Source organism: Saccopteryx bilineata, chromosome 2 (genome assembly GCF_036850765.1).
Source record: "Saccopteryx bilineata isolate mSacBil1 chromosome 2, mSacBil1_pri_phased_curated, whole genome shotgun sequence".
Lineage (NCBI taxonomy): Eukaryota > Metazoa > Chordata > Mammalia > Chiroptera > Emballonuridae > Saccopteryx > Saccopteryx bilineata.
In genome coordinates this window covers 297765165-297788164 of record NC_089491.1, presented here as the reverse complement: position 1 = coordinate 297788164, position 23000 = coordinate 297765165, and the positions used below count along the sequence as shown (strand labels likewise).

At 46.4% G+C, this 23000-nt stretch overlaps 1 protein-coding gene across 3 annotated transcripts in view; it reads right to left on the bottom strand.

Annotated features, from left to right (window-relative positions):
- Window positions 1-23000, bottom strand: part of KCNH1 (potassium voltage-gated channel subfamily H member 1) — a 348411-nt gene that overhangs the window by 190820 nt on the left and 134591 nt on the right. For all 3 annotated transcript variants that reach the window (XM_066255144.1, XM_066255141.1, XM_066255143.1), the window contains exon 7: window positions 18907-19336. In XM_066255144.1, coding sequence (XP_066111241.1) covers window positions 18907-19336 — 430 coding nt within the window. The remainder of the gene's footprint in view (window positions 1-18906; window positions 19337-23000) is intronic.

The window sequence follows — 23000 nt, the reverse complement described above, 5'->3', positions numbered from 1 at the left end:
AGGGAGGCTGAGAGGAAATTTTGGCTTCGGGAGACGTGCTCATCAGTCATCGCTGCTGGCCAGCTCGTCTGTCCCCCACTGTCACTGCCCGGGCGCCCACAGACCCTCCAGATGGCTGAAAGTGGTACTTCTGGGCATTGCTAAAATGTTGCCTCTATCTGCCTGGCTGGGAAGGGTGCCCATGGTGGAGCAGCAGTGAGTGGCACACTCTGTCCCCAACCCCAGGTGGGGACATTGCCAAGAGCTGTCCATCTACTTCCTTAACATTTTTGGAATCCCTCCATCTCTCTCCATCCTCACCAGCACTGCTACAGCTCAGATAGTCAACATTTCTCCACTAAAACGGTACCAAAACACCCTGGCTGTCACTTCTGCCTCTGGTCTTGCTCATCTCCAATCCATTTAGTAATGGTAAAATTCCTGGCAGAAAGCGTTAGATCACCTCTAGGTGACAGTGCCCACGGGCCCTTCAAAGCAAACCCCCACTTTCAGCAGGAGCCATGACGCTGCCAGTTGCTCCCTCCCCTTATGTGTCAGCTACGTGAGCCCGCTTCATTTTCCGAATGCCCTGTGTTCTTTGGCCTGCTCCAAGCCCTGTCACCTCTGTTTCACCTGGCTAACTCTAGTCAGCCTTCAGGTCACATAAGTCCATTGTTCCTTCATCCCTAACACCTGACCACAAGCATAGAACTTCTCACATGTCACGCAAATTGTTTGTCCCCTGCTACTATCACTTCCTTGCAACTTTGTTTATTGGGTTATTTTTATTATCAGCACTACATGGCTCAATCTTTTGTTAAACAAATGAATAGAATATGGTCATCAATCACAGGCAATAAATTGGCAATGGCTATGGGAGAATTCTGGAAGGGCGGAGCACCAGGGAATGAAGTAAGCCTCCTGAAGCACAATTAGGCCAATGGACTTGCCCTGGCTTCAGCAATATTGCTCCACCCACTCTATGCATGAATGGTGGATGTGGCAGGTATTTCCTTACATCAGCCATCAGCAAAAGAAGTATTTGTTGAGATTGATCTAGGCTCAACGTAAAGTCTATGCTGTGCTTTGCACATTGTAGGTTTTCATAAAAGTTTAGAAAAAAATAGAATGCTATAACTAAGAGAATAAGCCTCTGTTCTCCTTCCCATCGGAATAGCATGCCTCAAGTCAACACTAAAGGCTTTCTCCACTGAAGTCCCCTCCAGAAAGTTCTGGCCCAAAGTTACAGATGTACCCATGTAGCTGCCTCTCAAGGAGGGAGAGGTAAGGGTTAGCTTTCCTGTCTCTAGGTGGTGAAATATAGAGACAAAACTGCGCCTTGGGGACAGGCACAAAACATGACCCACCCCAATGCTGGTCTCTCCCCGTCCCATCCCTGAGAGGAGGCACAGCTCTGCCAGGCACACCCAACCTTGAGGACAGAGAGCTGGAGTCAGCATGGCAGGTTAGCAGGTCTCTTGTCCTGTGATCTCTTTATGTACCTGACCAGAGACATGCACTTACAAGCCCAATCATGGCCTCTAAGGAACGGTGGGACGTCAGCAGGCACCCGCAAAGCAATGCCAAATGCTTTTCTCACTAATATGCATATTTAAAGTCATCAAGTTAGTGAGAACATTCAACTGGAGAATATTTAAAGAATAAGATACCTACACTGTAAAGGGGGAAAACCCAGCTGAGTGATGCAAGGTGGTGACCTCACAGATACCTCCACATCATACAGAAGGAGAGCATCCTTCTTGGGCTTCTGTCCCTGCTGAGTCCTGAGTCTCTCCCCAGGTCTCCCCTCGTCCCATCCCCACTATTCAGGGCCTCGGTCTCCAGTGGACTCATAGCTGGAAGGGAGGGTTGATAAACTCGGTGGAAGATGTAGAGAAATTTTCTTTGGGGCATTGCTACTTAATTGATCCCAAAGGCCCATGGTATGAATAAGTGATAACACCTGCCCTCTCATAACAAGAGAAGGCTCTGGAGCCGGGCTGCATGGGGCAAGCGACCTTCTCACACTCCACAGGCCACTATTCCATTCTTGGAAGAAGGACTAGGGTTGGACAACTTCTAGACAGTGCTCACTAAGCAATACCCACATCTCTCTCTTGGTGGGTGTATAAAGGAGGAGAAAGAAAAATATATAATAGCGATTCATGATTCCCGCACATATGTATTTGGTCCTTACTATGTGCCTGGCCCCATGTCAGGGATTTCACAGACAATAAGTCCAAGCCTCATAACCACCCTGTCATATGAGGAAACTGAGGCTCAGACATCACCTTGGCTTTGGAAATAAGCCATACAGAGAGTGAGTAACTAGAGAAGACAAGAAATACAGGAGAAGATCTCTATCACCTGTTTTCATCATAGGGTCTACCCCAGCTTGACCTCCCTCAAACTCCCCAGAACTTCAGCCCCTGAGAGAGGAAGATGCAGGGGTAAAGAGTCAGCAGAGAGGAGACCAAGAGCCAGGCCCTGAAAGCCGACTGTCCCCCAGGGAGAGCCAGGCCCTGAAAGCCGACTGTCCCCCAGGGACCTGGCAGAGAGTGTGTCTTCAATACACCGAGTGTCTGCAGCTCGAATCCGTGTAGCTCCCCAACTTCCTAGCTATTTCGAGGCAAATGGCTTCTCTCATTTCTGTGCCTCTGTTTTCATATCTGTAAAGTGGGAATGATGATAATAGTCCCTTCTCATAGAGTTGTGAGGATCGAAAAACTCAATACCCGGCCCATAGTTAGTGTTCGGCAAATCTTAGCTCTCACTATCCTCATCAACACTTTCATGTTCCTGACTGATCCCAGCATAGGAAAGCAAGGGCTGCTGGTACTGCTGAGCCTCTATACACAGGGCACCACTGGTCGACCATGGCCTACACTGACCACGACCCACGGGGCCAGGCGACACCTCCCTCAGCAGAGCGTTGGTTCTCCCCGCAGTCACTTAGTCAGCCTTTGGTTCCTAACAAGGGGTCCTAAGTCCAGTGAACTGAGACTACTGCTCAACTGTTCACATGGGTGTTTCCAGCAAAGGAGCTCTGTGTGAGCCTCATGTCTCTGACCTCAGTGAACAAAGAACAAGGCGGAACTGGCCTGGCCAGTTCTCAGTGGGGTCCCCAAAGGGGCGGCTGTGGGTGCTGGACCAGTCGGACTTAGGTGTCAGCTCTGGTTTTTCTGCCCAGTAGCTGTGTCCTGTCTGGTAAAGCAGTAGCCCCCCCCCCCCGAGTTCCACTTTCTCAACCATCCTACTATAAGGTCTAAGTGGCGTAATATATATAATACACTTCATTTGCTGCAAAGCAGTATACCAGTGTAGGGAACTAGGATTAATATTTCCTCTATCCCCAAATCAAGTCCACTTGTTCCAGTGTATTATCAGACCTCCTTGCATACTCACTTATCCCCTCTCTCTCTCCCTCTGTCTTGCAGTTGGTTTAGGGTCTCAGGAGAGCAGCTGGATGAAGGGCACTGTGGGTGGCAAATGCAGTCAAGTCTGACCTCCCAGAGGTAGAGAGTCTTGGGTACTGTTTCCAGCTGGGCTGGTTGTGGAAAGGTCAGTACGTAACCTCATGTGAGTCCTCTTCCTGTTCCAAGACCCGTGCTTGGCTTCTAAACATGGGGATTAGAATCAGCCAGGTCTCCAGGGCTGAGCTGACTGGGCAAAGCCAGGCTATGGGTTAATATGGGGTAAGCAGCAGCCACCTCTGGCTGCCAGAGCATCACGGCAGACATGGTGCCAGGGAACAGAGTGACAAGATGCTGCAGGATCAGATGTCACTGATCAGCACCACATATCTGCTCCCCCAGACTCAGGTAACACTTAGGAGTACCCACTGGAGACCAGTGTTGATTGTCATTCCACACAATGACAGTCTTGGCCCCAGCTTTCAGCTGTACCCCAGAAAAATAAAGAGGTTTTCATAACCACGTCCCCTGCCTCCTTTCACTACATGGAAATAAGAGACATCCAGTGGATGAGATCCATAAAACAGTGTTGCCAATTACCCTATCCATAATAAAGCTGTGGGTTGGTGAGCTACGTGTCTTGCTATTAACTCAGTGCTTCCTCTCGCATTTGCTCCAACTCTGCTCACTGATGAATTTAGGAAGCTCCCCGGCAGGTTTCTGAAGAAGGGGGGTGGAAAAGTGTTTCTAGCGGGTACACTGCTTTTGTTCTATGTAATGTGAAGGAATGATTAAATGGGCCAGACACCTCCAAATCGATGACATGTAGATCAAATTCATGGATGCCTTGAGGCTAGGGAGGTAATACCCATAGGTTAAAACTCATAATCCATAAATATGGCAAAAACACAAGCAACAAAGAAAAAAAGCATCAGTTGGACTTCATTGAAATGTAACACTTTGTGTAAAGGACACCATCAAGAAAGTGAAAGGGCCTGACCGGGCGGTGGCGCAGTGGATAGAGCGTCAGACTGGGATGCGAAACACCCAGGTTCGAGACCCCAAGATCGCCAGCTTGAGCGAGGGCTCATCTGGTTTGAGCAAAAGCTCACCAGCTTGAGCCCAAGGTCACTGGCTCAAGCAAGGGGTTACTCGGTCTGCTGAAGGCCCACAGTTAAGGCACATATGAGAAGGCAATCAATGAACAATTGAGGTGTCGCAACGTGCAATGAAAAACTAATGATTGATGCTTCTCATCTCTCTTTGTTCCTGTCTGTCTGTCCCTGTCTATCCCTCTCTCTGACTCTCTCTGTCTCTGTAAAAAAAAAAAAAAGAAAGTGAAAGGGCAACCCACAGAATGAAATAAAACATTAGGAAATCATATAGCTGGCATACAATCAAACAATCAAAAATAAATCTAAAACTTTAACTTGGTCAAAGCTCCCTCCAGGCACACGGGGGCAAAAAGGCTTGGACTGACTTAGATGTGAGCCCCCGGGAGTCACTCAGAGAGAGTGATTAATTAAGGGCCCCTTCCCAACGCTAATAATACCTCCAAGTAGCCAGGAACAGTAGTATTCAAGAGCCAAGAAGCTGTACCCAGTGGGGAAGGGCTTATCCTAATGGTAGTCATGGAGTTGGGTCCAAAAATCTAACTACTAAAGCAAATAATGGTAGAAATACGGTTTCTCCACATATCGATGCTTGCCAAGAATGGGCTTTGTCTGGGAACACTGGACTAGGGTGAGAGTCTGTGAGAGGACCAGGGAAGGGAGACTGCTGCACCACATGGTATCTTCTAGCCCAAACCCAAGAGAATCCAAGCTAGGGCCTAAGGGAAAAAAAAAAAGCAAATTAAATTAAAGCGTTCTCTTCTGGAAGCATGATGATGTGACTGTGCTCTGTCCTGGTGCCAGACTTTAGCGCAGGTGGGGGAAGGGCACCCCCCATTGGAACAAAGTACAGAGCTTCTGTACGTCATTGTGGCTGACATGGAAGGAATAACATCAGTACTTCTGTAGAGAAAAAGCCCTACAGCCCAGCAGGGTAGAGGTCACAACTGGGAAGGCATGTGGTACATGACAGAAATGAACAGGAGGAAAACAGAGACTGCCAGGTAGACAAAGAGGGCAGCAGAGGTCACTCCCCAGTCAACATGGGACATTGCTGATACGCCTTCAACCATAAACTAGGTTGTAATGATCTGGCTGGGAAGCGAGAGAGAAAGGAATCTCTGTTTCATTCGTACTACTGTGACTGTTCCATATGTTCCCAGATTGGTGTAGCCAAGGGGAATGGGGAAACACACTTGGATAAATGTCAGATCACAAACTTGGATCCAAAAAGCTAACTGGAAAAGCAGACAATGGTAAATGCATGGTTCCAGGAGATTCTATGGAATAACTACGGCCTCTAGCTGGGTGCCAGTTAAATTATAATCAACAGTATGATGTCGCAGTCAAAAATACAAACTTGAACTATGAAGAGTCTAGAAAGATGCATAGATGTGGTAGGGAGTGGTAGAAAATGCTCAAATGTTGGAAGGTTGGGGTTTTTGGAGACTGCAGTCCATTTCTTGCTCTGTCACTCTCTGTTTGAGTCGCCTCTTCTTTCTGGGCCTCTCCTTTTCATAAGCACGGTGATACAATTAGGACAGATGGTCTCTAAGACCCCTTCTAGTTCCTGAGGCCCTTTCAATCTATGAATGCAATTTCAAAATGAGGGATGTAACAGTCCTGCTCAGCTCTGCCCTGGTCAAACCACAGGCAGATAGGTGACTTTAGTCCGCGGCTCCTCCTAAGTGAGACATGAACAAATGGAGAGAAAAACAAGGTCATCATTACCCGGGTTCAAGGAAACTCTCAGAACTGTATGGAAGAAGCTAGTAGTGTTCCCCCTTGGAGAGGTGAAGCCTTGTGGCAGACATAATGGTTTTGAAATGTTTGAAGCATTGTTGTGTAAAAGAATACCTAGATCTGTCCTATAAAGTCCCAGGAGTACAGAAGCAAGAACAAGGGGGTGGAATCCACAGGGAAGGGCTTTTAGTTTTATGTAAGAGGAAAATTGTCACCCTTGAGCTTATTTGGAAGTGGAATGAACCTACTCCTGGAGGCGTTCAAACTTAAGGAAGGGATTCAAAGATCTAGTGAGTAGGTGACCTTGGTGACATTTGAGGTCCTTCTCAATTCCAAAATTCTGGGAGTGCCTATAAGGTAACTGGAGACCTGGTTAATTATCACAGAAAAAGAACAGCTGGTTCTCCATCTGTCTTCTCACCATTTCTAAGTGGTTGGCACATAGTAGGGGTTTAATAAAACTTGTGGAAAGGTGAGGAGAGAAGCAGAGATAGAAGGTTCAAGTTACACATGCATGCGTCCAGAAAGGCCTTTGCTCAGAAGCCCCACCTCCCTTCCACTGGTGAAGGTGCTGGATTCCAGACAAGACCTCCCTGCCTGCCTGTGAGTGAAGCTCCCTGGAATTAAACATCTGCATTTCCCCGGAAAGATGGAATCAGAAAGACAAGCAGGGAAGAGCCTGTGGCTTCCGCCTCTTCCCTGCCTTCCTGCTTAGCCTGCCAGATAGCCCCATGGCCTGAGAACCCCTCGTTCTGTGTTGTCCCCACAAAGCTGCAGTCAGCCTGCTGTGCTCTGTGAAGCTGCACGTTTGTGCCTGGTTTTGTAGGGACCCTTTAGAGTTCACTATTTTTTCTCCAGTGGGGACATTCTGCTTCCGGGGCAGCTATAAGAAAGGATCCTGGCCTCAGCTATGCAGTTATGATCAGGAAGAGGGAACCCTTCCCTGCTCCAGCTCTGCTGCCCTTACTACAGCCCCCACCCTCTAAGAAGGAACAAAGGTCACTCTTCTGGGCAGGGTTAGCCTTACAAGCAAGGGCACCTGCAGCTCTGCAGAACTTGCTAGAGATTGCTGACATATTTGATTTTCTTTCGAAGCCTCCTGTTCTTTCATTTGGCTCTCCCTCCCAAGACCTCTCTCCTCCTCAAGCTATGCGGCGATGGTGGGTTTTTAACACCATGTAGCTATGATTCAGAGCCAGACCTCTGGCTGATGAGAGCGAAAATTATGCTCAGGCGCACACAGAGGACCACAACGGGGGAAAGAGAAAATGGAAACATTTTTCGAGTCTGCAAAGTCATTCTCAGGTGAAGATTTATGGAGCCGGCCCTGATAGCTCCTCGTTGTGCAGAGTACTCAGCCAGAGATTGTCATCTTGATATTTAGTCCCACAGACAAACCTTTACCAAGCTCCTCTGTATTCAAAGCATCACGCTGTCCCTGCCCCGTCACCAGCTTTGCACACACTTCCTCCTGCCTCTACCCGTCCAGGCAATGCCTCTCGAAGTCCCTCGCTGAACCGTTGAACAAGCAACGCAGACCGAGGGCACAGGAAGAGTGACATCATCGTCAAATAAACAGCCACCGGTGGCTCTGGGCCGGATACAAGGCAGTTCCAGAAAGGAAGAATCTTTGTCATTTATGCCATTTGCATCACCCCCATTTTACAGATGATGAAACGGGCTCTGGAACTAGGTAGCTTGTTCACTTGACTATGAAGTAGTGGAGCCAGAATTCATACCCAGGCCAACCTCTTTTGATCCCATGAACTGTCTATATTATAATGATTTTAGGAATTAAAATTCTGTGCTGAACTCATTTCATCAGCGGTGGAGCTGGCTTTCAGAAACCATCCTCATTATCTAGTCCTCTCTCTGGATAGCCTTGAGCAGGGGACCTTGGTTCAAAAGGGGACTGTCCAGGAGAAGGGGATGGGTTTTGATGAAACAAGCTGACCAATATCATGGCCGTGGCATGTGTAGTTTAACAAACCAAGCGATAGAATTGAGTAAACACTGCTGATGCCCTCCAGTAGAAAATGAAGTCTGCGTCCCAGTGAGTTTTCTAAGTAACAGACTACAAGACTGGGATCTGAGTGTTCAAAAACATTCAGCAAATTAGCCTCACTGCAACTTGTTGCAATCCTGTCTCTTGCCATGTGACGGACTGGCAGAAGTGGTTACCAAACACCTACTGCAGCCTGACCTGTGGTAGTACAGTGGGTAAAGTGTTGACCTGGAACACTGAGGTCGCCAGTTCGAAATCCCGGGCTTGCCTGGTCAAGGCACATATGAGAGTTGATGCTTTCTGCTCCTCCCCCCTTCTCTCTCTCTCTCTCTGCCTCTCTCTCTCTCTCTCTCTCTCCCACCCCTCTCTCTAAAATGAATAAATAAAACCTAATATATATATATATATATATATATATATATATATATATATATATTATTCATTTAAAAAAAATACTGGGCCCTGGCCGGTTGGTTCAGTGGTAGAGCATCAGCCTGGCGTGCAAGAGTCCCGGGTTCAATTCCCGGCCAGGGCACACAGAAGAAGCACCTATCTGCTTCTCCACCCCTCCCCCTCTCCTTCCTCTCTGTCTCTCTCTTCCCCTCCCGCAGCCGAAGCTCCATTAGAGCAAAGATGGCCCAGGCACTGAGGATGGCTCTGTGGCCTCTGCCTCAGGCGCTAGAATGGCTCTGATTGCGGCAGAGCGAAGCCCCAAGATGGGCAGAGCATCGCCCCCTGGTGGGCATGCCGGGTGGATCCCAGTCGGGTGCATGCAGGAGTCTGTCTGACTGCCTCCCCACTTCCAACTTTGGAAAAATACAAAAAAAAAAAAAAAAAAAAAAAAAAAAATATATATATATATATATATATATATATATATACACACACACACACACACACACACACACACACACACACACACTGCAAGAAGAGTCTAAGATACTGATTAGCCAGGAGGCATAGAGCAGGCACTTAGACCTGCTTATCTGCACATCTTCCTTCTTCCCTTCCTCCCTCCCACCCTCTGTTCCTCCCTCTCTTCTTTCTTTCTTTCCTTTCCATTGTCTTTTTTGGCAGGAAGGGGCAGTGGCTACCTTCCCTGCTGCCTTCTGCTCCCGAGCCCTCATCATGGGGTAGACAGACAGTGAGCTTGCTGTCAGACACCTGGGTTTGGATTTCGACTCCACCAGTCACAAGATGGCTGACCCAAGGGGAAGCTAATTAACCTCTTTGAGCTTCAGTTTCATCACCTGTAATACTGGGACAGTAACACCTGTGACACAGGGTGGTGAGGAGAGTTATTGAAGAATGTGTGCAAAGTGTCTACACACAGTCTATGACCACACACTCCCTATTATTAGTACTATTCTTACCTCCTCATCTTTGTAAGTCATGCAAATTCTACCCATTATTCACTGGCCAAGGAAAAACTCCTTAATGACCCTCTTGCCTCCGCTTTACAGAAATGCCTCTGGCTGCCCAGACATAGAAAGCACAGGCCGGCTCTGTTGCTCAGTCCACGAACCCTCTCCACCTTCTATCAACACGTACTCGCTCCCGTCTGCATTTGTATTTCCCAAACGGGATCATAAGCAAATTAAAGAAGGGATGATGTCTCATTGTCTCTCCCTTCCTCCATTCATTCAGTATTCATTGAGCCCACTGTGGACCAGGTAAAAACCCACACCGCCCCTGACCTTAGGCAGCTTGAAGTCTGGCTGGGAAGATACCTGCAGATGCAACAAGGTAACTCTTAGGACGGCCCTCACTGCCCGGCCTGGGACTCTTCCCAAATACACTGGATGTATACTCCCTGACCCCCAACCCCGACCCCCAACTGGGTGAGGGGCCCCTTCGTATGTCCCCCTGTCCTGTCCTTAGGAGAGACTCAGTTTACTCCATGGCAATTTCTCATTCACTCCTCCCCGGGTAGCCCACAAGCTGTGAGGGCAGACCTTGTGTCTCTCTCGTTCACTGCTCCGTCCTCAGTTCTCACGCTGTGCCCGGCACACGGCAGACATTCCAATAACACTTATGAAATTGACAAAGACATACTCAGGTAAAAGGCTGATTGACTGAGGTTCTGGGGAATTGGCAGGTAAATCTAACATTTGTTTTCTCAGCGTCCATCCTTACTGATATATTTTTAGAAAATATCTCCCTGGTGGGCATTTCTCCTCTCACTAATTTTAAAGAAGGAAGGGAAAATTATTTTCTGCTCTGTGTGATTTCTCGCTAGCTATCTGTAATTGTCAGCCTTGTGCCCGAGAGCCACAATAAAGGCTTGATAAGAAGCAGCTCAAGGAGGCTGAAACTTGATTAATCTCGCTCCTCTGATGAAATAGAACAGAGGCCTTAACCACTCTTCTCCCCCCTCCACCTCTTCTCACCGAGGTCTGAGGACAACCTGTGAAGGGCCCAGCTGCCACAATCTACCGGCATAATTTGTGATCTGTGACCACCAGTCCCAACTGCCCTCAGAGTGATCGGAGAGAGCAGCAGGAGCACTGAGCTGGAAGTGATGATGACATGACCTTCAGCTTCGCTCTGCATCTAACTTGACCTTCAGCAGGTCCTCGGATGATGTCAATGTGTTCAATGTCATTTCACTATAACATCGATGAGATGCCATAGGAACTTCACGTTTATTTAGATCAATCAGCCTGAGGTAAAAAATGTTTCATTCAAGACACTGTATGTCATTTTGTTTAAAGCTGCAGAATCTATCGACAGCATTACCTGAGGCCTTAATCGACTCCACAATCTCCTCGACCACAAAATGGGAGAACGCTACCTCACTCACAAAGTACTGAGAGTTTCAAAGGAGACAATAGACACAGAAACAAAGTAGAAACAAAAGAGGTGATGGTAGCAATAGCTCTACATGATGAATTCCATTTGGATGAAAATTATATTTTCATAAAGGGGGGAATAAAAGAATTCTGCAAGTGGTATGGATATCTATAAGGTCAGAGACAATATCCCTTTCCCAGTCGGTTTCCCACTGACAGAGCTGCCCACCATCTAAGACTTCTGTTGTAAATTCTTCCTTCCAGAGCAGTATCCAGCTATGGCCAAGGAGAATGTCTTCCTCACAACACACACAGTCAGACATTTCATCACTACAGGTATCATTCAGAATAGGAAAGGCTTCCAGGAAAAGCACCAGCCCCTTCGATCTTTCTACAGTCCCCTCCTTCCCCAACTCTTCCCTCTGACCCTCCCCCAACAACACGCGCACACACACCAAGAGAGCACCTGCCCCTCCCACATCCCCAAATAATCAGCAACGAAACAAAGTGAAACCTTGATGTCACATAAACTTGGTTCAAAATCCAGTTGGGCCACCTCTCACCCTGTGGCTCTGGGTAAATTACTCTGGGTCTCTAAACCTCAGTTTTCTTATCTGCAAAACAGGGATAATAAATAAAGCCTAGTTCTGCAGTTGTTGGGTAAGGAAAAGTTCCCGGCACGACTCCTGGCCTGTCTTGGGTGCTCAGTGTATGAGTGTTTCTAGTTCCTTCCATCCTTCTCCAGGGAAAGCACTTTCATTCTTCTTGGTACCATTTCCTGCCCAGTTAAGATCTGCCCATCAGGCCTGGACAGTGAACCGGGGAGGCCTCCCTGATCACATGGAATGACTTTCTTTCCCTTTAAGAGCTTCCCCTCATTTCTCTGCAGTTGGACCCTTTGCGGGGGGTAATTTTTTTTTTTATTCATTGATTTTAGAGAGAAAAGGCAGGGGGTGGGGAAGAAAGAGAAACAAGAACATTGATCTATTCCTGTATGTGTCCTTACCGGAGACCTAACCAGCAATTTCTGTGCTTTGGGACAAAACTCTAACCAACTTAGCCATCCAGATAGGGCAGGCCATTTTTTTTTAAAGAAGCTTTGTATCTAGGGAAGCACACATCCAGATATATGTATATTTAATGACCTGCACATTAAATACTGCAATGTACCTGATGTTTTATGCATGTTTAAGTTTTATGAAAGCCAAGCACACCCAAAGGACTAACACGTGGTTGAGAAACATCAGTGGTGAGTCCTAGACATATGCTGTGAGAGAGGAATGGAGGAGAGGGTAAGAGCCACCACTGTTTGGACACCCCATGTGTGAAGCTCTGGGCTAGGTACACTGCATCAGTTTATTTCTTTCATCCCCAAAACTTAGTAGGGGGTGGGGGGGTTGGTATCTATCTCCATTCTCAGTTGAATAAACTGCCAAAGGTCAAAGCACTAATCAAGAGCAGAGATGAGCCTGACGAGGCAGTGGTGCAGTGGATAGAGTGTCGGACTGGGATGCAGAGGACCCAGGTTTGAGACCCTGAGGTTGCCAGCTTGAGCGCGGGCTCATCTGGTTTGAGCAAAAGCTCTCTAGCTTGGAACCAAGGTTGCTGGCTTGAGCAAGGGGTTACTCGGTCTGCTGTAGCCCCACGGTCAAGGCACATATGAGAAAGCAATCAATGAACAACTAAGGTGTCACAATAAAAAACTAATGATTGATGCTTCTCATCTCTCTCCGTTCCTGTCTGTTTGTCCCTATCTATCTCTGTCTCTGTAAAAAAAAAAAAAAAAAAAAAGAGCAGAGGTGGGCCTGGAAGCCAGAACTGCCCTCTCCAAAGCGCCGGCCCTTTTCCACGTTCCAACAGCACATGCCCAGGCACAAGGGAGAAGGAAGCAGGGAGGCCCACAGGCCCTGTTCCCAAAGCCCAGAGCTTCACAGGAGCTAGCCAAAATATACACGAGGCAAGAAAGACTGTCAGTTCTTCAAAGAGCTGTTATACATCATCATCTCATCCAGTTCTCACTTCCGTGAAGTGGGGTTGTCAGGAGAGCCTCTTAGCCCTGAGCCACAGAAATTAAAGGGCACAGCCCTAAGCGCAGAGCAGATCTGAAGTTCCAACAGGGTCTGCCTGTCATGAAGAGCTAATGTTTGCTGGTACTAGCTGAAGGGGGATGAGAAGAGGGGGGAAGGTTGAGGCAGACAGACACAACTGGTTGCCCCCACCAGCTGCTCCTCGTCTGTATTACTGAGCACAAGATTGTCTCAACTAAGACTACATTCCCCAGTGTATTTGCAGCTAGGTGTGGCCAGGTTACCAAGTTCCAGCCCGTGTGATATGAACAAAGGTAATATATCGAGTTTCTAGCTTTGCTCTCAAAATGAAAGTGTTCAGCCCCCTTCCCCTCCCCCTTCTTTCTACTTTCTGGAAAACGAACATGTGGTTGAAGCTGGAACAGCTCTTCTGGACCCTGATATGGAAGGTCAAGTGCTGAAGACGGCAGGGAAGTATGCGCCCCCGACGGCTGCAGAGCAGCCAGGCCAATGCTAAACGTCCAGAAAACACACGCCTCGTCGATGCTACTAGTACTTTCTGTCTCTGCCCAGCAGCAGAAAAGCATGTCCTAACTAATAAAGAAGCTTGGCCAATAACACCGCAGGCCCGTTCCAGAGCCTTCTCAATTGTTCAGATTCCACAAGTCCATAAATATTTACGAAGCAACTACCATCTGTTTGAAGTTTTCCTAAGAGTATCTTTATGTCCTCCTGGGAGATGTGCCCTACATTTTTGTTTTTAAAACCAGTATATTGGTATAGAATACAAAAAGGCAGATTCAACAAAAGTAAAATGGAAAGAAATATGTAACATTTAATAAGATCATGAGGGAGGCAGAGAAAAGTTGATATTGTCTTGCAAATAATCCTAAGCTAAAGGGAAACCACAAAGCATATTACTAGTAGGTGCAGGAGTGGGGTCAAAGGTCCAGGGATGCAGGTCACTGGCGTCCCTTTCCCCAGGAGAGGAGGTGAATAAGGAAACCACCAGGAGTGAGCCCACTTATTCTTTGGGAGCTCCCAGGCCTGGCTGGAAAGGGGTTGGGGAGAAGGTTGACTGAAGCATGGACCAGGATGAGATGTGGCCCAGCAGAAGAATAAGAGGAGGGGCCCTTCTGGACTGAATAGATGCCCCCACGGGTCCCTTCAGCACTGACGTTCTGCTCTGATTTGAGGGAGCTGAGGTGCGGAGGACTGGGAAGAGAGAAATGAATTCAGAGACAGGTGTCACGCGGTGCAAAGATAGGAGACCAAACACTCAGCATTTGGTGGGGGAGTGTCTGGAGCAGAAATACACGTCTAGACCCTCTGCCATTGTGGCTTAATTACAATGACAAGATGACAGCAATGACATTATGAGGAGAGAATCAGAAAAGTGCAAAGCTTATTTTTAAAAAATAGAAATGTCTTTTCACCATGAAATTCTCCCTGGAGGGCTCCCCAAGACAGGACCATGTCCCTAACCTGAGACTGAGACTTCACAGATATAGGGACTCTTCCTCCTAACAGTTCTTCCTTCTGTAAGGGGTCCCTCAGAGGCTGGGAGGAGGCTCAGCCCACAGGGAGAGCTCCACCTCCAGGCCTTAGTCATGGAGGCGGGTGACCAGACCTGTCTCTGTGCTTCCCACAGCCCCCACCATGTCAGACCACAGGCTCCCTGAGGGCACCACCACAGCGGTCCTCTCTCCATATCCTTAACACACAGTAGGGGGTCTGTCAGGGAGGCACTCAGTACATGCCTGTCAAAAGGGGGACATCTTTCTCAGTGTCACACAGAGGGCCAGAGTGCCCTTGTGCTTCACTCAGTGCCACCAACACACAGTAAATGTGCAAAAAGATGTGAGGAGTTCACTCACCACACCTCAGGATGAAGGCTCTCGGGAGACACTGGAGACCCACGTGAGGGCGGCGAGAGCAGCCCCTGCCCAGGACAAGACCCCAGAACGGAAGTTAGACATAAACCCAGGCAGTTGGAGACACCGTAAATCGCTTACACCCACACATAATCACAAGTACTCATTTTAGCCAACAGTTGTCACCTTTTCCTATTGCAATTTTTAAAAATCAGAACTGAGAAAGGTAGGCAAGATTGAAAATACTTAGTTTTTCTGCTTCCTGGCATCCTCTGGGGAATTTGCGAAGTTATAATGAGATATTCGGTGCCAGAGAGCAGAGAGGAGAAGCAACAGCAGGCTGCTGGATAATGTATTATGGCTAACTCACTGCTGCAGAATAGCTGAGAAATAATACTACCAATCCTGTGAAATTCAATGCAAAGAAGAAGAAAGTCACAATGTAACCAGTACTTCAAAAGCCCATTGGCTCTGTCTATACACTCAAGGAATGGTGGGCCTGACAGCCAGGGTCACTGAGGAAAGAGAAGCATGGGCACCCTGGCATAAATGCAGGATGCAGTCAATGCTGCCTGTCGCCAGAAGAGCCCATTCTGGGGTCAATTCAATCCCAAGAGCCATGCAGTAAGTACATAAGTAGATGCACATGTCCACACATAGGCAAAGCGAGATAACAGAGGACCCACAAATCTAATGAGACATTAGCACTTGTCCTGAACAAAGGCTGCTCGGAATGTGAGCTTCCAAGGAAAATTGCCACCGCATGACACAGAGTTCAATAACTTTGTTGTTAGCACAAGAATTTGTCAGACATGTCACACGGAATCTGGAACAGCTGTAACTGTGATAGGTTGCTGAAAAATGGCTGGTTTCCAAAACACCTGGTCCCCCAAGTCTCTACCATAATCCTGTTCTTAAATTAAAACAAACAGCAGCAAACAAGAAGCTCATGAAAAGTTTCCAGAGCAGACCGACTGGCTTGTTAAAGTATACAGAGAGAATTTTCAAAGTGTTGGTATGTCAGCGGCAGGCGCATCCAGCAAAGGAGTGGGTTTCTGAGTCAGAGATGCCTGGGTCCAACTCTGTCTCTCCTGCTTACCAGCCCCACGCTCCCGGGAAAGTGAGTTAACTTCTCCGAGCTTCCATTCCTTATTAGTTGGAGATGACGCTCTCTCAGGTATAGAATTCCTGTGAACAGCCTAACCTGTGGTGGTGCAGTGGATAGAGTGTCGACCTGCAGTGCTAAGGTTGCCAGTTCAAAACCTCAGGCTTCCCCAGGTGCATATGAGAAGTGAAGCAACTATAACCTCACTTTCTCTCTCTCTCAAATCAGTTTAAACAAAATAAAAATTTTTAGAAAAGGAATTCCTGTGAACTGTAGAGATCGTGTGTGTAAAGCTCTTAGCACAGCAACTAGCAAATAACTGTTTAGTAAACGGGGTTTCTGTTAAGTGGACTTGTCTACCTCAGCATCGGACTAGGTAGGCTGCAGAGGCCACTACCTGCGTATTACACTATATTTAAAGACATGGAAACGTCACCTGCTCTGAGAAGGTGATGAGAAAAAAGAGGTGATCTTTTTTTTTTTTTCTGAAGTTGGAAACGGGGAGGCAATTGGACAGACTCCCGCATGCGCCCGACCAGGATCCACCCGGCATGCCCACCAGGGGGCGATGCTCTGCCCATCTGGGGCATTGCTCTGTTGCGATCAGAGCCATTCTAGCGCCTGAGGCAGAGGCCATGGAGCCATCCTCAGTGCCCGGGCCAACTTTGCTCCAATGGAGCCTCGGCTGCGGGAGGGGAAGAGAGAGACAGAGAGAAAAGAGAGGGGGAGGGGTGGAGAAGCAGATGGCCACCTCTCCTGTGTGCCCTGGCCAGGAATCGAACCCTGGATTCCTGCATGCCAGGCTGACGCTCTACCACTGAGCCAACCAGCCAGGGCCGAAGAGGTGATCATTTTTTGAGGTTTTCCTTGGAGCCCATACCCAGAAAATTACGCTCTCCACAGCAGAATGGCTTTGAAAAAACAAGCTGCTTATTCTTATCATCTGCCACCAGAACCATTTTTTTTTTCTTTTCTTCCAGGTAAAAAGTTGCAAGGAAGTCTCCTCAGATTTAAAACCCTTGGGGAGCCCATGAACTAGGGCTTATTTTTTAACTTACCATTCAACACATTTTCTGTAATTGGACCCAATGAAGGATTTCGGTTGACCGTGTCCCATCTCCTCTGTAAGAGAGAAATTGTGCCCTCTGCACACTGTATTGGTTTGTTTGCAGGGTGCCCCAAACTCACAGAACTGCTGCAAACACTGTCTAGCAACGTGGTGCTTTTTAAGACTGAACTCGTTCTGCGAGAGCAAAGGTCTTAAATCCTTCTACGCTGCCGTGATGAAGCGCCTCAAGTTCTCATTAAGCTAAGGCAATTAGCTACCCACAGATACTTAACGCTGCCTCCCATGGTCAGGCAGTCATTTCTATTAAAACCTATTTTAAAGGACAAAGCAAACCCAAAAGCTCCATTGGTTCACATTTCCCACGAATCAATCACCCCTTGGACACGTTCAGTAAATACTCAGGGGCAAGCTCTGTGCCTTGTCGAGAGGATTTTTGTGAAAGGACTAGATCAGACATGATGGGATGGGGGTGCCAAAAAGGAGGAAGCTGGCGGCAAACGTCACAGTTTGGGGTAAATCCACTTGCAGAAAAGGGGTGCCGAATCTCTAGTGGGTTGGATTAAGCAAGACAAACTGAAGCCTCGGGTTTCCCTGGTCTTAGAATTTTCTGGTAAGTATAACAAGTAATGCTTGGACTGCACCCTGCAGACTATGTTAAGCAAAAGGGTTTCTGCCTGCTGGAAGCAGAATCCAGCTTCATCCTGTGAGACCGGACTGCTATCCAAACCGATGCTTCGTGGGAGGACTGGCCTCTCCCATGCCGCGTTTTGTCACTGATGTGCACCTGGTGTCCTCGGCAGGTTCACCATGAGTCCAACCCAGTCCAGCTCATGTGCTTTCCCCGGTCCTGTTAGGTCCACTCCTCCCCTACGAGTTCCCTTCTGTGAAGGTAGCCCATTGTCTCCAGCCCAAGGCTCTGTCCAGAATCAGCAACAGCTATACAATGGTCAGTGGTAAATTACTGAGATTTAAGCACCTTCCTCAAAAACTAGGGTTGTTTTTGTTTTTCAGTCCAGTCAGTTTAATCCAATAACCCATCACTTCTCAAATGAACAAAAACCCTTTTTTGCATTTTGTTTTATTTATTTGTTTGTTTGTTTCAATTTTGGAACATCTCTTAACCATCAAAGCAAATGTCAACAACATTGATCTAGATCAGCACTGTCCAATAGAAATAAGATTTAAACTTTCCTTAGGAGCCACATAAAAAGGCAAAAAAAATGATAATAGAATATTTTATTTAACTCACTATATTAAAAATATTATCATTTTAATGTATAATCAATATAAAGGATAATCAATGAGATATTTCACATCCTCTTTTCCTTTCTCTTCCTGGCACCATATTGAACTGGGCAGATCTAGATCAATACTTCAGTTGACATGGAAAGACTTCCACAATTCACTGTTTAGTGAGCAAGCGCTTTGCCAAATTGTATGTGTAGCATACAAGGCATTTTAACTTTATAAAAACCTATACTTATGTGTTCAGATACAGATAGAAAGACCAAAAGGTAATGACAGTTATCTCTGAGAGGCAGAGGGATGGCCTTTCTTCTCTAGTCTGTGCTTTTTTAGTATTTTCTAAATTTCTTTGCAGTACATATGTCCTTTTTTAATTATTAAGAAAGCTATAAAGGTAGTCTTATAAAAAAAAATCTCTCCTCATTTGAAATTATTATACCACTGATCGTGCTGGCATTGTAGCTGTTACCCTGTTTCTAGCAGATAGAAGGGACGAGCAAACGGTACGCCTCCTGCCCCAGCCCCGCCCCTGACATACTTACAGCCAATCATCATGATGGCCACTGCAAAGATCTTCTCGATGTCTGTGGATGGGGCGATGTTGCCAAAGCCCACACTGGTGAGGCTGGTCATGGTGAAATACAACGAGGAGATGTAGACAGAATTCTTGCTGGGACCGCCTTCCCACTTCCCTGAGCCAGACCCATTAAACTGGTAAGGGGTGCCAATGTCCATTGCCAGTTGGTAGAGCCAGCTGTTGTTACGGATGGTCTTGGTGTCCTCATCGAAGATCTCATAGTCCCCGATGCTGTACCAAATGCAGGCCATCCAGTGAGCAGCCAGCCCGAACACACACACCAGTAAGACCAGCACCGCAGCTCCATATTCAATGTAATGGTCCAGTTTACGGGCCACGCGTCCCAGACGGAGCAGCCGGACAACTTTCAGAGAACTGAACAGGCTGCTGATGCCCTGGGAGGAGAGGAGCACAGAGTCAGGGGCCAAGCACCCAAAGACACCCCTCCCTCACTGTTCCTTCCCTCCTCCCCCTGGGCCGCTTCCTTCAGCACAGCGGATTTCCACGAGATGCAAAATTATGCAGCCCTTAAAAAATTGCTTAACAAGTCATGATATGGAAAGATGCTCACATATATTTGGGTACTGATTCACAATAAAATTGGAATTTGATTCCAAGGTGTACGGAAAGGGAAATTTCCATTAGCTCTTTTCCTACTTCCATTAAAAAGCAAATAGAAAAAAAAAAAGCAAATAGAAAACAAACAAGCCAAATAAAATTAGAATCTTAATTGAACTATATTATGCAGAAGTACACAGATACATATGAGCATATTTCCATGTTATGAGTTATTTTAAAACAATTTTAAGGGTTGTGTAATATTTCATATTAAGTAATATGAAATATTTTAAGAGTTGCAAAGCATTTATTTCACACTGTATAATCTTTCATTCTAATTATTTATATATTGTGTGTAAGTAGACAAATATTTATGTGCTGAGAATGGTCAGGAAACATGTGATACATTATCAGTGGTGATGGCTGCAATGTCAAGTTAGGGAATTCAAGCAATTTCTTGTTATATTTGTATATATTTTCGTTATACTTGTATATACTCACTTAATTTCTATGAGTGAAATGATTACTTTTATAATTAGAAAAAATATAATTAAAAAAGAAACAGTGTTTTTTTAAGATTAAAGATGAATTCAAGAAACAGCTGAGAAGAACTGAGATTCTGTTTTCTCAGAAAAGTTACAAATTCTTGGAAGGCAACATCACTTCTGTCAGGTCACAGATTATACAGCCATACATCATGTACTTAAACACAGCAGTCAAGGAATCTCAGCTAAAAGGAACCCTCTGATTTCACCTGGTACAGCCTCTTCTTTTCTAGTTGATGTCTGATGATCTCACCAGGACAGGTCTAGTGTCTGAATAAGTTCTCTAGGGAATAGCACTGTGGCCATAGAAAAACACCCAAGTTGCAATCGTGAAAACGGGGTCTGAAACCCACAGAAGCCACTAACTTGTTATGTGAATTGGATAATTCAGTTACCTCTCCGTTCCCTTGCCTAGAGGATCTCTAAACCTTCTCTACACACTAATCTACTCTTATCTCCAAAGGGAACTGAAATATATTACAGAAGCTATACCATTCAGATCCTCAAAACTGATTTCAGGGGAGATTTCTATTAACTTTTCTTATGTCTACTAAAAAGTAAATAAGCAAACAAAGACATTTCTTTGAATCAAGACTGTGGTCTCCTAACATAGCAACAGTCCAACAGCAGGATGAGGCCCTTCACCAAGCTGAGCAAATGACTTCTCACTATTCTAAAGGCTGGACAGTTCCCAGGCCATTGCTATTCTCTCTTGTCCCCTTAATGACAACTCGCAAAACTCAGGTTATGTCACAGACAGAAGGATAATGTGTAAATGATTTTAGAGTCTCACCAGGGCTTCTTCCCCAACTATGTTTCCTACGCTTTTGCCAACTCAGTGGGTCTCAGGACTAATTCTCACCAATAGGTTTTGAGGTGACATGTATGTCACTTCTAGGTCATGGCAGCTAAAAGTAAGCATGCTTCCTCTACATGCTTCCTCTTCTCCCAACATGCTTTCCAGATGAGGCTAGAGTGACCCTGTGGCCAAGTCTGAAGATGGTGAACACAGAGCACAAAAGGAGCCTGGTTCTCTAAAAGACCACTGGAGCACCCTCCAATTAACTTGAATCATAGTGTAATGTGAAGGAAAAGAGAGACCTCCAATATCAGCCACTGAAACTTTGGGGGATATTTGTTACAGCAGCTATATCATTAGCCTCCCCTGACATGTGAACATACAAATATGTAGCATAGCCTTGTCAAGAAAGAACATAGGGTCAGGTTGCCACACAAATTATTTTTGTTGAGATGATGGTGGGGGAAGTGAGGTTTATTGTCCTTTTAAAAAACAAAACAATTAAAACAGTTTTGTAGCCATAAAATGGACAATAGAAAAAGTCATTCCTTGTCCAACGTATACCAGCAAATGGGTAATAATGAATTTTTCTAAGCCAAAGGTCAATACATCCATACTGTCAACCTTGACAAAATTTACCTTTGGCATGTCTAATACTCCTCGCTGGGTTTCCTATTTCCTCCATGTGCTTTTCTCAAAAGCCTACCATGCAGAAAAGACTGACAAAATTCCTCATATTAAGATGCAAAAGATTGATGAGGATAAATAGATAACCTCTCCTCACAGGGCATTTGCATTTTAAGAGAGGAAAACTAACTTCCAATAATGGAATTAAAAGCACCAACAGCCTGGATGAAAGGAGATATTCCGGGAGACAAAGGAGCCTTTTTGATGACTCAGAACTCAAACACAAGTAAGCAGCCACCTACCCTCCACCTCCACATAAGGAGGTTCCTGAAATCATCTTTCAAACCAGCTCCACTCTGACGCAGAACTTCCTACCCAGGGCGAAACTGCCTTGTCATTTTTCCTCACTCCTACTCAGTTCAAGGCAACATTTACAGAGAACCTACTGTGTACTCCTGTGCCATTGCTACAGGGAAGAGACGAGAATGATGCTGTCTTTGTCTTCTTGCTCACTACTGTACCTTCAGTGCCCGGCCCACGGAAGATGCAAGATAGAAAGGAAGGAGGGAGGAAGCCAGAGCTGAATTACTGGAGAGAGGGGCATGATTCTATTAGTGGAAAGGTATTTCCACTAAGAGTCACAGAGCTTGAGAGCTTGAGAGCTGAGAGGGGACCGAGAAGTCATCTCGTCCAGCTCCGCGGAGTCCAGCAAGGTCTCGTGGAGTACGGTTAAGGAATGGACTTTCCACTGCTCCTTGGACTCTTCTCTTAAGCACTGCCTTGAAGATCCCATTCTATGGCAGTCATTCGTGGGGATGAAGGATTGGAGATCACCTTCTTACCTCCCTCCTGCTCCATCATCTGCACTTCATTCTTTCTCTCTTCTCCATCACTTCCCATTGGCCACAACAACACAGGCAACCACCACTCAATGGCCATGCTATCACTGGCCCTAGTACATCCCACACAGCAGGTGACCATTTACACCTCTTTGCTTGTTCAGACTGGTCCCTCAATGCCCAGTATGCCCAGCTCCCCCTTCCCTCCCATTTATGACAGCTGGTAACTAGTTATCCTTCAGGCCTGCTATTATACTTGTTGTCCTTCTGGTCTGCCACTACCTCCACCCTAAAGCCCTCCATGACTACTTGTAGTCCCAACCAATCACTCACTCCTCCAGATGTGGGTGTTTACCTGTATCCACTCCCACTTGAACCCATTTCTTTGTGTTAGTTTCCCTTAGCCACACCCCCATGTACATCAGGAATTACAACTTCCTGAAGACCAAAGCCACTTGGTATTGATTTTAGAAGCCTCCTGTATTAGGTTGAACACTATCCTGACAAAGTCCTGTCTTTTTTAGAACCTCAGAATGTGACTTATTTGGAAATAGGGTCTTTGCAGGTAGTTAGTTAAGATGAGGTCATACAGTAGGCCTTTAATCTTATAAAAAAAGAAGAAGAGGTAGACAGAGAGAGAGAGAGCCCCATGTGATTACCAATGCAGCACTTGGGGTGATGTAATTCAAGC